The 17,744-nt window shown below is 37.8% G+C and overlaps 1 protein-coding gene across 1 annotated transcript; it reads right to left on the reverse strand.

The window, feature by feature from the left end:
• Nucleotides 1–4,406: 4,406 nt before the first annotated feature.
• Cer1 (cerberus 1, DAN family BMP antagonist) lies at nucleotides 4,407–8,608 on the reverse strand. Its single transcript, XM_003472249.4, has 2 exons — nucleotides 8,108–8,608; nucleotides 4,407–6,477 (listed from the first exon to the last, which is right to left on the reverse strand). Exons 1-2 carry the CDS (start codon nucleotides 8,606–8,608, stop codon nucleotides 6,181–6,183), a joined length of 798 nt encoding a protein of 265 aa, XP_003472297.1. The 3' UTR covers nucleotides 4,407–6,180.
• Nucleotides 8,609–17,744: the final 9,136 nt, after the last annotated feature.

Raw genomic sequence — 17,744 nt, forward strand, 5'->3', positions numbered from 1 at the left:
TCAAAGAGGAAAGGGATCGAGAATGTTGGGGAGGGGCAGGGGAAGAAAAAGGGGATGAAAGGGGAACCGGGATGTGTTATGTGCATGCATCAATCCACACATGGCATGTGCTACAACTGTATTCTAAAATAAATTTAAGCAAAAATGCAATCTCTGCATGTGTAAAGCAAATGAAACAATATGAAGACACACTGGTGTGTATTTAAAATACACAAAAACTTGACTTTGCCAAGTTCCTGTTGTACAAGTTTTGTATACATGATTTCTAAGCTATTTCCAGCTCTTCTGGCCTCTGTGCTTTCTCTCCATTGCAACTAATTATGCCTACTGCTACAACTTTTGCTCATGGAGACTTCTGAGAAACACTCGAAAATTCAGGATCTTTCCTCTCCTGAACTTCCACATATTCGCATGTTTCAGGGGGCTCATGGGTCCCTGTGAAAATATTGGTATAACCCACAACATCCTAATCTGCTTTACAACTCCACACTGCAGACCAAATATGTTTTAAAACCCATAGGCTGCTATTCAAAACTCCCCACACCATGTATGTGACCTATTCTTCCAAATGTTGCTCCTGAAATTCATTTATTTAGCTTATACAAATCAAATATTTGTGCCTTATAAAACATGAAAATCATACATTTCTTGTATATATTTATGTATATAGGTAAATATAAAACAGAAAACAGTACGCTACAAGCAGAAAGGTAGCACAGATGTTTATTTATGCAGGATTTGCTGTTAAAGAGTTGACAACCTAGAAAGAAAGACAGATAAATAAGTCATGAAACAAAATAAAAAGTAGTGTCAGCCGTGGCACACACTGATACCCGACCCCCTTCAGCCATTTTCTTATTCCTTTCAGTCTGAAACAGATTCTGGCTCATTTTTTAATTTCCTGGGCATAATTGATTTCATTCAGATGTTTGCAAGGGAAATGAGGAGGCGGGAATTCCTTTTCTGTAGTAAGGAGGTTGATGTGTGAGGAGTGAAACACAGTGCAGCATTCGTGCTGTGACAGAAAGTTTTAGCTTGTGGAAGATACGCTGGCAGTGGCGGAACAGCAAAGAGAGCTAGCTGCACTTTGGACTTTTTCACGACACGATAAACCTCCTTATGGTTGAGTTGTGTTTTCTGGTTCTTGAGTTGAAAGCATTCTTACTGCCATAGGTAACTTAAAACAGATATGGATAATGGTCTCCAGGACTTAGAGAAAGGACAGACTTTACGTTGCATATGTATGTGCAAGATTATATTTATATGCATATGTGCATATAAAAAACCTGTATATTTACTTATTTTTTTGTCTTTTTGAGACAGGCTCTCACTATGCCATTCAGGCTGGCCTTGGGCTCACTTTGTAGCCCAGGATGGTCTTGAACCTGCAGTGATCCGCCTGCCTCAGCCTCCCAAGTGCTGGGATTACAGGAGTGCGCCACTACACCCAGCTACATATCATATATTTTGAGTAATTTAACTTCTATTCCCTAACAGTGACACTTTGGGAAAGTTATTTTTATGAGTTTTATCATCCTCACCCATAAAATGGTATGGTATTCCTTCATATGCTTTTATGAAGATTAAATGAAATAACGTTTAACTAGTTCTTGGTCCAATGTCTGACACATGATACATACTTGGTATATGGTATCTGTTGACATGATTTTTACATGCAAATGAAAACTGTTTACTGAGTACCTACTAGGAATTAATGATAATGATGAAAGAAAATTCAGCATGACCTCTGTTCTTATGGAGTTTACAGTTCGATCAATTACACACATAAAATTATAATTGTGAAGTGAGTGCTATAAAGTAAAGATATGCAGCACCATGAAATTATGTAGGAGGTGAGCCTGGCTTTGCTGGACTGAAGAAAGTCTTTACTAGAAAGTGAGGTCTGAGCCTGGGAACCAGATGTGGTAAGCAGTTCCTCATCCTACTTTATCCGGGAGAATAAATGGGAAGTGAAGCTATGCGATTGCTTGATAATGGGTGGTAAGCTTCTAAGGACAGGCAGTATATTCAGATAATTATCAATTCATTCTTATCTTTGTACCCAATGTAGTGACTGGTACATGGCAGTCACACATAAATACTGTAGCCTAAATGAATGAACTACTTTGTCAGTATCCTGTGAGAGAGGAGGAAAGGGAGAGACAGCATAAAACGTCTCCTGTTATATAAGGCTTGAGGTGGTAAGAACTGTATCTTATTTGGTAGGGGGTTTAGCTCGGCATAAGCCCCTGCCTGGCAAGTGCAAGACTATATTTGATTCTTGATTTTAAAAAAAGAAAAGAAATACATCTTATTTAATTTTTAATATCTAAATGTTACTAGCACAATGTCTTGCATACAATAGTCTCTAAAAATTCAGAGAATAATTGACATTTTAAGTTAGGAATTCAACTGACAATTTAAAGAAATTATGTATCCCACTTTGGTAGAGGACTACAATTCAAAACCCCATTGAAATCAGGTTTGACATATGATTTGCTTTGGTCAATTAAATATGACACAAGTCATTTTGTGTTACTTCTAGAGAAATCTTGCACTGTTTGCCATGTCCTCTCTCTCTCGGTCTCAGACATCCTTATTCCGGGAGTGACTGCTCTGGTCCAGCCAGTGATGAATGTGTGCAAGAAATAAACAGGTGACATTGAATACCAAAAAGAAAAAGAAAAATGTGAACACTGAGAAAATTAAATTAATAATGTAGTTAACTATACGCTGTGGAAAATATTTAGTACGTTTCTAGAATATAATAAGATATATTTTTTTAAAACCTCTAAAAATTGTTCTAAAGACAACCCAGAATCCTAAGCGAGAGAAAAACGCAAAAGCCACTGCAGAACATTCGTGTAGGTGATTAAAATGCACAGCTTTAATGCAGGCTTCAGAGACTACTCAATCTAAAGCAATCAATCCCTGTCACTCTTCCCTATTGGAATTATCTGCATACCACTTGAAGCCATCTGATACTTTCCCCTTTCCACTGATTGATTGATGCCTCTCTGCACTAAATGGAAGTGGCACAGGAGCAGGATCCTGTCTGACCAGGTCCCTTGCTGGATGTACAGTCTCGAGAGCTGTATCTTGCAGAGGCTGAAAAGAGGAATGTACAAAGATAACATTGTGTATTACTTATGGATATGTGTATAAGTTTGCAAAACTACAATAGAGGATTGAAAGGATAAATAAAAACCTTCAGGCAGTGGAATAGAAATTGGGCAAGGGTTTGAGAGAGGTCTGACATAGTTTATATCTTTTAAAAAATAGACTAAATGAAAAAGATGGCAAAATATCTATTCTGATAGGTATTTGAGCGCTTGATAAAAGTATCAGTTTGTCTTTTACATTTCTATTTTTTGGTACCAGGCATTGAACTCATGACCTCACACTTGCCAGGCAGGCACTTAGGCCACTGAGCTAAGTCCCCAGCCCATCTTTTACATTTCTAAAAGTAAAATTTAAAAAAAGAAACTCTGAATGAAAAGAGTGACTTAACCCCTATGGTATTATAGGATTGAAAACTCTCTGATGTGCTATTATCCATCCTGGAGTAGCATAATAATTTTGAGGTAATTATTATCAACCTAATTTTTATGAGAAGAAAATGAGACTAAGATTTATGAAAAGGCTTGCTTCATGGACTAATCCAAGTCTGGGCAAGTTTGGCTGAAACTGACTTAGAAATAGATTTTCTTTTAAGAGATGACTTCACTACACTTCAAATATGACAATGAAGAGGTTAAATAAAATTAGTTCTGAGGTCTAAAGGTAAGAGACCTGGGGGGCTTAAATCTAAATTGATGGAATACAAATAGAAAATATGCTTCTTATGACCTTACGCAAGTTTTTAAATTTTTTAAGCCTCCTCTTCCTCATCTGTAAAGTAGGCCGATTACCTAACTCATATACCTTTAGCAAGGATTAGATTACATACTGTCTTTGAAAGATACAGTATAATACCTGGTACTTTTGTCCTTTCTGGGGATAAAAATGCTTGTCAATGGCCAATTTCATGAAGTTTTTGCATTTACTCCATGAATGTAAGCTCCGACCCTGCTATAGGCTAGTCCATCTGGAATTTACATGAGAGGGAAGGGCAGATCAGAGTTTGAATAAAAGATAATTGTTTGGAGCTTGGGCTTCAAAATTAATTTGCAAGTATAGATAAAAGGGATTTGCAAGGATGTAAAGAGGAGTAGAAATTTCAATTGGCAGATAGGTTTACATAATCAGAGTTTAGGCAGTTGCAAACTAGACAGCTGCTCAATAGCTTTTGGCACCAAAATATATTGACCAGCTGGGATATCATTAATGCTTAACAATTTTATCCTTATGACCACATCTTGGCCAATTAAGTTGTCTTTGACCACCAAAGGGTATAATATATTCTGTTGTAAATGCCCCATATGTATCTGTGTAGCTCATATTATATTGATGTGTTGCATAATATATACTAAATATAAATGCATTTGCTTCTTCAGAACATCATGTTAGATGGTATAATTAAAGAGGAACAGAATTAAAATATAAATTAATTTCTTTAAAAATAATTAGTCATTACACTTGGAAATATTTGTGTATGTGTATACTGAAATTAAAAGATCTAAAGTAATTTATTACAACAAATCTTTGAAGAATTGTTACAAACAAGTAATCTGGCTGGGGAAAGTCAATTCTGCATGATATATGCATGCAAATAAATACAGGCAGGAGAAAGGCAATTACTAAACATCAGTGATTGAAAGACTTAAACAGAAGGCGGTTTGTGAAGTCAAAGAAACACATGGACCATGCTCATACACCCATGAAGTCATTTCATAATGCTTGTAACTAATCTCCCCAAAGTACTCTTTGCTTGAGACAGGCAAAACAAATAAGGGCAAAATATAGGACATTTACATTTGCACCACAATACTTCCCAGAATACTACTTATACTAATATTTAATACATTTAAAGATTCATATTTTCAGAACGTTTAGCATTTGCTGAATAAAATTTGTCAAATGTTTTATACAAAAGTAAAAACAAGCATCGAAGAACAGAAAGCTTCTTTACTACCTGATTCAAAAGATAGGTGGGTATTTTAATTTTAAATCATTAGCCATTTAATTTGACCCCACTGAATTTCTTGCTTATTTTCACTAGATCTCAGGAGTGACCTGTAAATTTGGTACTGGTTATATATTTTCCCTTCCTCATAATATAAATACCCATTTGGCTACTATTGTGTTTCTCTCTCTCTCTCTCTCTCTCTCTCTCTCTCTCTCTCTCTCTCTAAACTGCTAAAAGTAGCACTAGTGTTCTTTCTTCAAAGTCAAAGAAGTGGCATTAAGAACTTTATGGGGAGTACCAGAAATAAGAAAAAGCAACCAAGTGAATTACTTCTCACACTTATGAAAAAGAATCCCTTGAGAGATAGCTAAGCATGGTGGCGCTAGTGACTGTAATCCCAGCACTCTGGGAGGTTGGGGCAGATAAGACAAAATTCCTGCCCAGTCTGAGCAATTTAGCAACTCAAACAAACAAATGGCTCTTTGGGGATATAACTCAGTGTGAAGACTCTTGAGTTTAACCCCCGCCGCAACACACACACACACACACACACACACACACACACACACACACAGCATTTCCTGAGTCACAGAGGCAGGTAAAATAATGAAGGATTCTTTGAGAACACTTCGCTTTTTTCATTCTGGTTATTTGTCAAACTATTAAAAAGTTCATTTTTTATGGTTCATTTTCTTCAGATAGAAGATTTTTACCAAAACCAGAGAAGCTGGATTGTGAACTTTAGTGTAAAGAACTTTAGCAATCACCCAAGTCAAATTCCTCATTTATAGATTTAAAAAACTGGGGGCTGGGGATTTAGCTCAGCTGCATAAGCGCCTGCCTTGCAAGCAGGCAGTCATGAGTTTGAGTTCGATCCCCGGTACATAGATTTAAAAAACTTCAGGTAGAAAAAGTTTTCAAACATATTAGTATTCCACAACCACTTAGTTCCACAGCCAAGACTAGATTCCAACCATATACCAATAACCCAGAAAGCATCTTTTAGAATACCTTCCTTTCAACATTGTTTACCCACTTAGCACCTTCAGATTGAATCACTATCACTTTTGCTATTGTGATTTTGTCTTTCAGCACAATAGTGGAATCGCTTCTTAAGTTGAAATGTCTGGGATAAAGGAATCCTGGGAGCCAGAGTGTAGGAGGCACCAGTGACCGTGTTCCGCCTTTGCCTTGCACTGGCATTCTTCCACCTGCATCACTACCTTGACCACAGGGGCGGGACCGGTGCAGTTCAGCTGCAAGTGCATCGTGGTGAACTTGGCAGGTGCACAGTGGGAGCAGAAACTGTGGGTGCGCGGTGCAGATCCGGGAAAATGAGCAGAACTGCATTTCCCAAAGCAAAGGTTGTTCTGAACAATTACTTTCTCACAACCCTCATGGGTGATCATCTGAAAGGCAAACACATTCCATTATCTTGAGTCATTCCCCTAATTTGTATGATGCAGAAGCTATAGTGTGTTTGTCAGGGTAATTTCCAGTAAAATTTTCAAACCTTTGCAACTTTGGATACATTATCAAGTGATCTTAGGGCAAAAAGCCTTGTCAACTAAATGTAATTTATTGAGTAAATTATAAATTAAACCGTAGAAAACCATCAAGTTAACATGAAAATTTATAGTTTATACTACAAGCATCAAATTAAAACGTTTTGCCTAGTGGTATATAACCAACTAATGGCAATCATGTGAGTATTGTGACTTACCTTTCTTTTCTTTGTGCATACTGTACATTGCAAGTTCTCAATACATATTTGTTCAATTGATCATAGAGCAGACCAGAATGAGTTTAATTGTATCTGATTTTTCAGAGACTGCAGTGCATTCAAATCTACAAAGTTTCATGCAGCAAAATTGCAATACATGTGCATAACACATCATCTTTTCCTCTCTCATAACCACATGCACGGTTTTATGTGCTTTCCAAAACATGAGTCAAACATCTTAACTTTTATTTAATAAGCAATCAATTCAAAATAAAAATTTCAAAAGAAATTTGATAACTTTATTTGGTACATTCCCTGTACCTTTCAGAAAGAATATTTAACTGCCTTGCACAGTCAGTCCCCTTAAAATACCGCCTACTTAATTGGGTAGTGTTACTAGGCTGTACAATTTTACTCTACCTAGCCTTACTTTTGGTTTAGTGGCTTCAGATACAAGGACTGGATGTATTTTGTCAGTTTCAGTTTAACATTTGCAATGTGAAATTAGGATTAGGGGGGTTAGGCAGTAGAAAGCTCCTTTGTCTTACGAAGTAATATGATACCAGTCATGATAATGATAAATCAACCAAAACAACATGAATCCAAAAATAGGGTAAGTGAGGAGATATCATCTCATGTCAAGATTACTTTTTAAAAATTGATGAGAAAATTAGTTAAACTAAATCATTCTGCCATCATAATGCTAGAAAGAATGTGGGAATTTTGGACTGACAATCTCAACATACTTTGATATTGTGGAATAATTTTCTAGAAATTAAATAACTTTGACAACACAAGACTTTCATAAACCTATGAAATAACTAGATGTAAAAATACAGAGATTAAGGGCATCATAACTGGATGTAAGGGTGTGGAGGGAGTGCAGCGTATCCCACCCTATCTACAAATGACATGGACCTACTCATACGCATCCTCATAGATGCAGAAAAATAGCTAGAGTGGTGATTCCCCTAAATTCCCAATTTTATAACTGAGGCTATAGCCGTATACTCTCAACATAAAAATAAATAAATAATAAAAACCCTATATCATCAATATGATGATTACTAATATTAATGATAGCAGCACACTATTCTTGTAGCATCTCCAGCATGACAAGAAATGATGGGAAGGGGAGAAGGAGCTCCAGGGGATATGCTCATGCTTTTCCAGATCCTGGGATAGATGCCCATGGATCAAGTCTGGAGGCAGGTGAGACTCAGGCTCCCAACAGACTCTTCCCCTCCCCTCCACCTGTCTCAGCTGTCCTGCTCTTACAAACCTTTACTCACATCATCTCTTGAACACATACATACCTGGCTGAAGGGCACCGTCCTACAGGTCTCCCGATGCACTTCATGGCTTTTGATGGGCAAGATGACACCCTGAGAGGCTGGACCCTTTCTGAACATAAAGTGGTGCCAGAATTTCTTGGCTTCTTCCCGGAGAGGAGACTTCTCCACTTTCATCCCATTCACCGGGAAAACTTGGGTTGCAAGCGGATTGTACTCACTTTCCAAGTCCCTGGGAGGAGGCAAGTCTCTCTCAGGCTTCTTCCAGAACTTGCCAAACCTGAACAGCATCTTCTCTCTCTGCCTCTGTTCTTCCTCTGCTGGGCTGGTGCCTACTAGGTGTGGAACTGCAACAAACAGATCTGGCTTGTCCTCAACTTCCTCATGGTTGGCCATGGGGAGCTCTCTGCGACTCCTTTCTAGGAGCGCGAGGGAAACAGCACTCTGACTCTGGCTGCTATCCAGGTGCCAGCTGGCTTTCCCCAGAGGCAGAAGCACAAGCATATGAAGAAAGAGGAGATGCATGCTGTCAGAGGACAGCACTTCCTTCAAGTCCACAGATGGGGAGGCTCAAAGGAGAGGCTCACTCTGCAGGACTGTGAACAGGACATGATGTATATATAGATACCTGCCTGGTGGGCTAGGAGGGCAGGCGGTCAGTAGCCAGGCAGAGTAAACACATTGATTGTTTGCTTGAATTATGTAGTGTTAATGGTGTCCTGCCTTCACTGTAGCTTTGTGTATTTTGGGAGCCCCCACTGAAAGCATAGCACCCAGCGGGTAATTAGCAGACGGTTTAGCTATGGTCTGAGATTTAAAGAGTTGTGTTAGCAAAACAACTCATTCTTTGCCTGGATTTCCCAGCCCTGTTGTTAAAAGAAGATTCAAGTCAGCCAACATTTGCTGAGCATCTGCATTGTGCTGGGACAGAATAGACATGATATATTTTCTCGAGAAAAGTATAACATAAAAATTAAGAGCACACATTAAGCAAAAATCCAGGCTTTTATGAAAGCTGTTTATACACACACATATGCACACACACACACATGGCTAAAGTGTAAGTACATCAAGATAGTAAGGAAAGAAAGAGATAGGATATTAAGATTGTCGAGTATGAGTCTTATTGCTTTTCAATGGTGTATGCCTTGGGGTTGTTGAATAGAGTAATGAATATACCTTGTCCTTTTCCACACATGGAAATTCAGTTCCACATTAATTCTCTCCCACTAAGAACCAAATACTGGGTGCTAAATTTCACAACTGATCAGTCCTCAGTAAACTTTCCCAATTGGTCACAAATTTCTCAACAGGATCCTAAGTACAGGCTAACAGTTCATCAGTCCTCAGCGAGGATGGGGAAGTATCTCCATAAGCTTCTTTATCCATTTTTTACAAACAAAGAGCTAGACTTGAGAAAGGGGATTCTAAACACCAAGTTTGATAACTCTGGGCACGAAGCTGACTGGGCAGTCCCTTACCTTACTGAATCCACATCTTTGTTTATTCTACAATAATTGATAATTCAATTAAACAAGACCAAGGCAAATAAGAGTCTTCAAGGATCAGTAGAAAATTTATTAAACAAAGTCAGCCAAAGGTGTGAGAAAATCCAATGAGCCGGTGACACCATTCCAGCAGTATTCCCATTGGGAATCAGTGCGGTACTTGCTTATATTTTCTCTCGTTTTATTTTAATCAGCACAAATTACCCTGTAATATCCCTCTCCCCTTTTCAGCACTCATTAAGTTTTCCAAGAACAAGTCCACTAGAGTAATTTTATGAGAATTCTGAGAAGAAATATATTCTAATTTTAACTACTATCCATGGAAACTGTGATAATATGAAGGTGTCACTGAGCCATAAAAAGTGAACATTACTATTTGTCATTTATTCTAAATTACCTTTTAAAAACATGTCTTCTATTTAAATTTATTAACTTAAATTCAATTTCAGTTACCAAATCTCCTGGTAAGAGATATGGTATGAAACCCAGGTATAATACATTTTCTGATTCATTTTAAAGTTTACTTTCAGTGACTAAAATTCCATTGTCCTCAGTATCTCCATTGTTCTCAGCATTTCTAGACACTAACAGCTAAGTATAACTAACCCAAAGACTGAAGACTAACCCAGACACTGCATCTGAGGTCTCAGGTTGCTTAGCTTTAGAACTGCTGAACATTGGATACAGTTAAAATAATGTTCATCGAACTAAACTTTGTAAAACATTTACTTTGCAAACCCCAAAATCATGTTAGATATGGGGAAATGATTGAAAATTAATAAAACTTTGTACCCTGTCCTCAAACACGTTAGATCAAGTGAGTTCATTAACTTTATGGTGTTATCTGTGGGGATATCAGTTACCCATTTTTAATTGTCTCTTACTCCTCAACTCTCCATCCTCTGGAACTACATTTTGGTGTTTACAAATGTCACTTAAAAATCACTCCTGGTGTCTTTGTTTTTCCTGTCATTCCTGCTGAGAAAATATGCAATTATCCTGAAGAGAAAATCTCACAAAATAAAGCCTTCTGTGATGAGAACTGAGAAATATAAGCCTACCTGTTTCTGATTCTCGTCTTTCGTAGCTAAAGGGAGATGATTTTCACCTTTGTCACTATCGTCTCCTCTCAGCAATTCTAAAGCTGTGCCTGTGACAAGATATAGTTCACTCCTAAGAGAATAAACAAACATCTTGTAGTCTCTAGTAAGGCCATGTGGCCTTCGCTGTCCTTCAGTGGACACAGACATGCAGTTTCCTCTCAGTTTGGGTAAATGGAATGGAGACTGGTCTGGGGGAGGCCTCTAGATCCAGCAGGGAGCTGCTGTAAAGAGATAATACCACAGACTGTTGATATCCTTTGTACCAAATGCCACAGTGAAACACTGGCCCTCAGTTTGGCTGAGTGAGGACAGGAGGCTCAGTCCTCTTCTTTGACCCACCTTTAGCCATGGAAACAGCCCAGGGGTAGGGCTCAGAATTCTCACCTCCAATTTAACAGCTCAATGCTTAGTTTGTCTGACTCTCTGTTTTCAACTGGACCTAGTTTTCTGAGGCTCTTCCATGACTTGAGCATCCCTAGAGGATTTCATGAAGATATCTAGATTAAAATAAGATTTCTTATGCTAGTGACGCTGTCTCAAATTGGGCAGGCAAACAGGGCCACAAAACCCAGCCAATCAAGCACACACTGAAGATGTGAGTGTTGGTGTGTCTTTTCAGTGCTATCTGTGAGGGACAAGCTCCATTTTTTGTGACTGTTACGGTGTCCCAGATGGAAGCTGGAAAGACTTCCAGAACTCTCTGAGGAGAAAGAGAGGCTGACTCTCTCTGAAAACCCCAATCTCAAATCAACAAACATGAGAGGCAGAGCTGAGGCAGAGGATTAGTGTGACTGGTAGGCAGACCAGCTGAGAGCTAAAAAAAGGATTCCAACCTGATGGAGTCTTGGAGAAAACTTTTTTGGAGTGCATGCCATTTCCTCATAACTACTTCTCTTTTTAAAATATAAAAGTATTGTGGGCATTTAGATTATTTGTTCAAAGCTCAAAAGCAGGCAGAATCTTTTTTCCTAGTTTCTAAGCCAGAAGAGAAGAGTAACATGGGTTTCCCTTAAATCATTTTATCAGTGATTTACTAACTCACTTAAAATACAGAACTGTCCCTGCCAGCACCCAGCCCCCTCTACTACGGAGGCACACATTAGGAAGAGCCCCATACAAGACTCTGTCATTCATTTCTGCAGCAATTTTTGAGTGCTGTGTCTTGCGAATGAGGGTGTCCTTGTTCAGCCCTAGTGAATTTTGGAATCTATGGCAAGAGTCTAGTTCAAAACATGTTATAAAAGAAAAATTTATACAAAGAAAAGCATTTCTATACTAATCAAGAATTTTCAAGTATCTCAAAATGCCAAAAACGCATTCTATGTGTTAATTTTATTCAGTAAATATTTGTTAAATGCCAGAAAGCCCAATTAGCATTGTGCAATCAATTTCTTTTGTTTTTCAACAGGGAACACACACAGGAAAAAGATTCAATAATATAAGAAGTTGCACAATGAAAGGTGGCTCTGACACTTTCCAACTATGCCAAATTGTCCATCTCTCAATGGCAGCAGCCCACTATTGATTTCTTTTTCTTTTTTTCTTCTTTCATGGTGGCAAAAATTACTGTCATACTCTTTTTTCTTCATTTTAAAATTTGATTTCATCGATTTTCAATCTACAAAAAGCTGCTTTCAGGGATGAATAAAGCAAGTAGATATAGCTTTGGACCTGAACATAGAAAAATAGATCTGACTCCTGGATCCGCCTTATGGCTCATAAATTCCATACTTTTACGTATTAACTTGAGGTCCCTAAAGTAGCCAGGGACAGCACTGCTTGCCCTGTCCTCCTCCTCTAACTTATTGAGTTCTTTTCCACCTCAAAACCTGCCATCATTCTGGGATTCAGTATCCACAGAGATGGGTCCAACCATGGCACACTGTAGCACACCATCAGTCTCACACAAATGTCCCATCTCATTCAATTTCCTAGTGACAATCTGAAGATCCCTGCTCCACTCTCCCATCCTTACCAAGAACCGCTTCTCCTCTGAAGTGGAACCCCAACTGCATCCCTCACAGCACCTTTTGCCCTTCCAGTTCTCACTCAGCTGCTCATACAGCCTCTGATCTCTCTGCCATAGTGCTACTCCAAATATTTGGAGGAAATATTTTATGTGAATAATTCCTTAACATGTGTCTCCACTTTCAATTTTAAAATCTGTGAAAGTATTAGCTGAATCTGTCTTAGTTACAGTCTCAGGCTGCTAACCAGTTTTGTTCACATAGTATATAAGAACTCAAAAATATTGATTTAATAGTTAATGGATCAAGGGCTGGAGATTTAACTCAGCAGCATAAGTGCCTGTCTTGCAAGTGCACGGTCGTGAGTTAGATCCCTGGCACCTATAAAAAAAAGGTAATGGATGAGTTAATTCATTACTAGAAAAAAATCTTCATTTTCTTCCCCATGCAGCTTGAGTTTCAAGGTCCATCATTTTAAGCTTCTTATTCTTTACCCCTTATCTTGTACTTATCTAACAAAAGCCAGCCCTGGAAAAACGAGCTGCATAACTTCCCTGCACCAAAGTCTGGAGGAAAGAAAATTCCCGGAGACAATGAGAAAATAGTACGCATCCAAATAAATTGTCTTCTGTCTCAAATGAGCTTAAAGCTCTGCCCAGCAGTCTTTCTCATCACTCTCTTCAATTCTTTTTATTTTTCATACAGATTATTTAAAATCACTAATGATCTCAACCCACTGACTACTCTACCCCTTTCAATATTTTTAGCAAATGACCTTACCCCACTTTTCTGAAAGAAAGCCAGAAGCCGTCAGATGGAAACATTTTCTCATGTATGGCCATCAAACCGTGCCTGTTCAGCGCTCCTTTCTCCTCTACTTTTGGAATAGCATCTTTTCCAAGCTGATTTATTGAATAGCCTACTCCACATTGTCGAACTCTCCTGGTGGTTGCTTCCCGGTAGCATTTATGTAGTGATGGATTGTTTCAAATTCCTTAAAACTGTCTCTTTACACCTAAAAGTTTTCAGTTCTACACTTTAGTTTTGTCATCTGCTTCCACCAGGCAAATGCTGGAAAGCTTGGCTCAAGCTCAACCTTTACTTCCTCACATCATCTCATTTATCAGCCCACCGAAGCTGCCTTTGCTCCATGTCTCCTTTAAAACCTCCTTCCCAGGATTGCCCCAACTTCTGATAACCACTTAAACTCTCTGCAACATTCAGCCCATTTTTCACAAACCAGACCTAAAATGAAAAGGAGAGGGATATCAGAGTGGACAAAAAACTATGAGAACAGTAGCTACTGTTGATACCTGGTTGTCTTGCTGTGAAGTGCTGTGTTGCTTGCATTGTTTTGTTCTGACGTGCTTTGTTCTGTTCTCTTTGTTTTAGTCTGTTTAAAATTTTTTTTTAAAAAAAAGCTATGAGAATCCCAAAGTTTTAAGCTATGAAAGCTACCTGCTTTTTAGTTAACTCCTAGGAGTTAAGGGTTTATAAGGGAGCCCTTCACCTAGACTGCCAATTTATTTGGGATTCTAGAATCTGGGTTCCTTTTTTCCCAGACATTTTAGTGATTCCTTGAGCATGGCTTAATTTGGGAATGTGTGTCTTCCTAACCAGGGAGAGAAGATTTACTCTAGGACAGGGTCTGTGTTTGCTGGAGACTACATAGTTAGCAATTCTGAGCTCAGAGATCTTGTTTAACACACTTTTCTGCTTCTTTCTTGTCCTTGGCCCCTTACTTTATGGTTAGGAGGTTAGTGGATGCTTGTTTTAATATACTAAATCTAATCCAAATGTGTATGGAAATTTCTGACATAATTCTTTGTCATGCTTTACTTTTTAAGAGGTACTCCTTTGTCCCAGAGAACTTATTCTTCATTCTCCGTGCTTACCCTCTGTTTTAAAATCAAATTTCCATTGAATTTGGAAGGGCTCAGAATAAGTCATTTTTTATTTCCCAACCAGGTCTTTGAACTTTGTCCCATTGCCACAATTCTTAGTCAAGTCTTTCCTGAAGGATAATGACACTTCTAAAAAAGGTAACTCATGCCAGACAATGATATGTCTATTAGGTAACTTTAGGCAGCTTGTAAATTGTTGTACTCCAGTTGGAAGATGAAGATGGTGTATCACAACAGAAGTGAGTGTAGGGGGCATCTGTCTGAAAACTGTTCCCCTCCTGGCCACCTTGCCAGTTTCTGCTTATACAATGCAGGCAGCTTGGGGGAACCATATTGTCCCTATAAGCTCATAACACATGGACAAATGATTAAAAACACATGGAAAACAGTTCCACAGCTAAGCTAAAATTCAGATGGGAATGGAAAATCAACTTGCAAAGCTTTCAACTGACTCAGGGCCAAATGTAGGACAGAATGCAAGAAGTTGCCAAGAGAAAGGAAAGTTAGGGGAAAAAGCAAATCGTGGAGAGTATACCTAAAACAAAGACACCTTGTATTGACATCCCTTCTCTATGGCTGTCCAAGAGTAGGTACAAAAACCAGCTCTGGAAATATTAAAACCTTCATTTCATGAAAGAGTTTAGGCAGATTTATATATTCTACTCTATAAATAAAAGTTGGCTTACCTATCTTGGCAACACCTATACAGAAACATAATCTTAAGTACCTGTAACATAAATATTAAAGTATTACACATTTTCCTTCAGCGGTACAGAAATTAAGTAACAAGGTGGCATGAGACACACTGTGAGAAACTATGACAATGAAATACAACAGCAAAGCAAGCTTTCCAATCAGGGTTTCCCTTCCGCTAAGCAACCGATATTGGGTGCACATTATTCATAAAGCTTAGTAGGACTCAGACGCATTTGCAAAAGTTCAACTTGGCTCAAATATGAAACTCTAAAAAGCCTTTCTTGGTGTACATTCACAATTATCCTAAGGATTCTACCGGCAGGAAAGCTATAAACAAGGAAAGGATTTACCAGAGCAAGCTCCTGCTGATCTTTTTGTTAATTAGCGTCTGACTAGTGAATCCTTCCTGACTCAGACTGCCTGAATCACTTTTCTCTCCATTTCACACCATTCAGATCTTCAGTGTTAACTGGGAGCATGATTTGTAAACAAATTCCTCCTCAATGTATACAACCAATGTATTCTTAAATGTGTATTGCAAAAGGAAAGTTTGAAAATACAGCTCAAGGGAGGAGCCATGCATAGCAAATATCTAAGTCGAATCCATTAGCAAAGCAAACAACTCCTTCTGTCTCTGAAGAGCTATTCCTTAAGTTGTTCCCTTCTACAATAGATTGGTGTATGATGGTTCTCATCTGAAATCAAGGATTACTGGGATTTTTTAAGAGGGGTTCCTCAGTCATCTTGATAGTTCCAGGATCTAAAAATATTACCATGTTCAATAAAAAGTGTCCCCAGATGTGGGAAAGTTCAGGGTTGCAATATAGAACCTGAAAGCCCCAATTTTTCAGCCTCTGTCTCTCCTTCCTGCTGGTGCTAGTCACTGATGAAAACAAGCATTGTTTGAAATTGTCACCTTCTCCCAAGTGCAGATGCAGGCTTTGCATTACACACGCACACACACACACACACACACACACACACACATGTGCTTTTAAAAACATAACTTTTATTGAGTTTCCTCTGTGTCCCCGGCACATTCTTTATCACTTCACATTTAATTTTCACAATTCTTTCAGGAAGTTACTGATATCTTCATTTTACACAGGATAAACTTCGGTTTAGAGAATTTAGGATACATTACTATATATATGATCCCAGTTTGGGTTTTTCTCCCTTGGCGTATGCCCTGCAACGTAGCTGTTAAAATCTTGTGTTATTTTATATTCCATTTTAAATTAGCATCATGTGATAGAATTACCCTTTTAAAGGGACCATGTAATATTCTATTCAGCATTTTCCCATCATTGATATCTCAATCATGTCATTCTATTGCATTTATTTATTGCCCTGAAATAAATACATCTAGTTTTCATTTTCTCTTGAAACATTAAAGCCTTTGTGGATATTATTTTACTGTTTCTTTTTCTTTAAGCAGCTTTATTAAGTATAATTTACAACTAATAAACATATATTTGATTGATTTTGATACATATGTGTGTCTTTTATGGCACTTGGGAGTTGAACCCATGGCCTTGTGCATTTGAAACAAATACTATATCACATTCCTACCCCAGACTGTGTAGATGCACATCTGTAGCATTTGTTATAATCGAGATAGTGAATACATGATCGTGATCAATCGTTTCCTAATGTCCCTTTATAATTTCTCCCCCTGCCTGTGCTATTCTTATCCCACTCCTATATAAGACAACTTCCTTTCTGTCACTATACATTAGTTTACATTGTCTGTAAATGAGCTACATATGTACCAGGTACTCCTTTTGTATCAGGCTTCTCTCAGCAGGATTGTTCCAAATATCATCTATGTTGTGTCAAAAGCTCATTTCTTTTAGTCCATTACAATGCAAAGATAATTTGCTTATTCATTCATATGATAATAAACATTTAGGTCATTTATTGTTCTGGCTGTTACAAATAAAGCTGCTATGAACATTCATGTATTCATCTTTGAATGGAAATTATGAAGCTATTTAATTTATGTTGTTGAAATAGGAGTTTATTGGCTAGATCAAATCAGAATTAAATGTTTAAACTTTTAAGAAACTACCAAATTTTTGGTGAAAATGGTTGTGTTTTATAGTGTGTTTGCTTTATAGTTTTATCAGCAGTGTATGACCACTCCACTTCTCTACAGTCTCATCAACATTTGATACACCAACTCTTCGGTTTAGCCATTCTATTAGGTGTTTAGTGCTAATTGTGAGTTTAATTACATTTCCCTGATGAATAATGATTTTGTACATAATTTCACGCACTTACCTGCCAACCCAATATCTTCTTTTTTGGTAAAATATCTATTAAAATCTCCCCAAAGGAAGAAAGAAGGAAGGGAAAATGAAAAAGACATAAATACATATACATATATATGTATATATATATACATGCTTACACTATATATTTATACTATTTTATTTGTTGTTAAATTTATATACACATGTATATACATACATAAGATAGCT

The sequence above is a fragment of the Cavia porcellus genome, unplaced genomic scaffold (assembly GCF_034190915.1).
Source record: "Cavia porcellus strain 051 isolate PalLab524CR breed Dunkin Hartley unplaced genomic scaffold, mCavPor4.1 scaffold_1, whole genome shotgun sequence".
Classification (NCBI taxonomy): Eukaryota; Metazoa; Chordata; class Mammalia; order Rodentia; family Caviidae; genus Cavia; species Cavia porcellus.

Coding starts and splice junctions, on each gene's coding strand:
- Cer1 (XM_003472249.4), bottom strand. CDS start 8,608: ATGCATCTCCTCTTTCTTCATATGCTTGTGCTTCTGCCTCTGGGGAAA. Junction 6,478..8,107: donor GGACGGTGCCCTTCAGCCAG/GTATGTATGTGT, acceptor TTTGCCTTTCAG/ATGATCACCCATGAGGGTTG.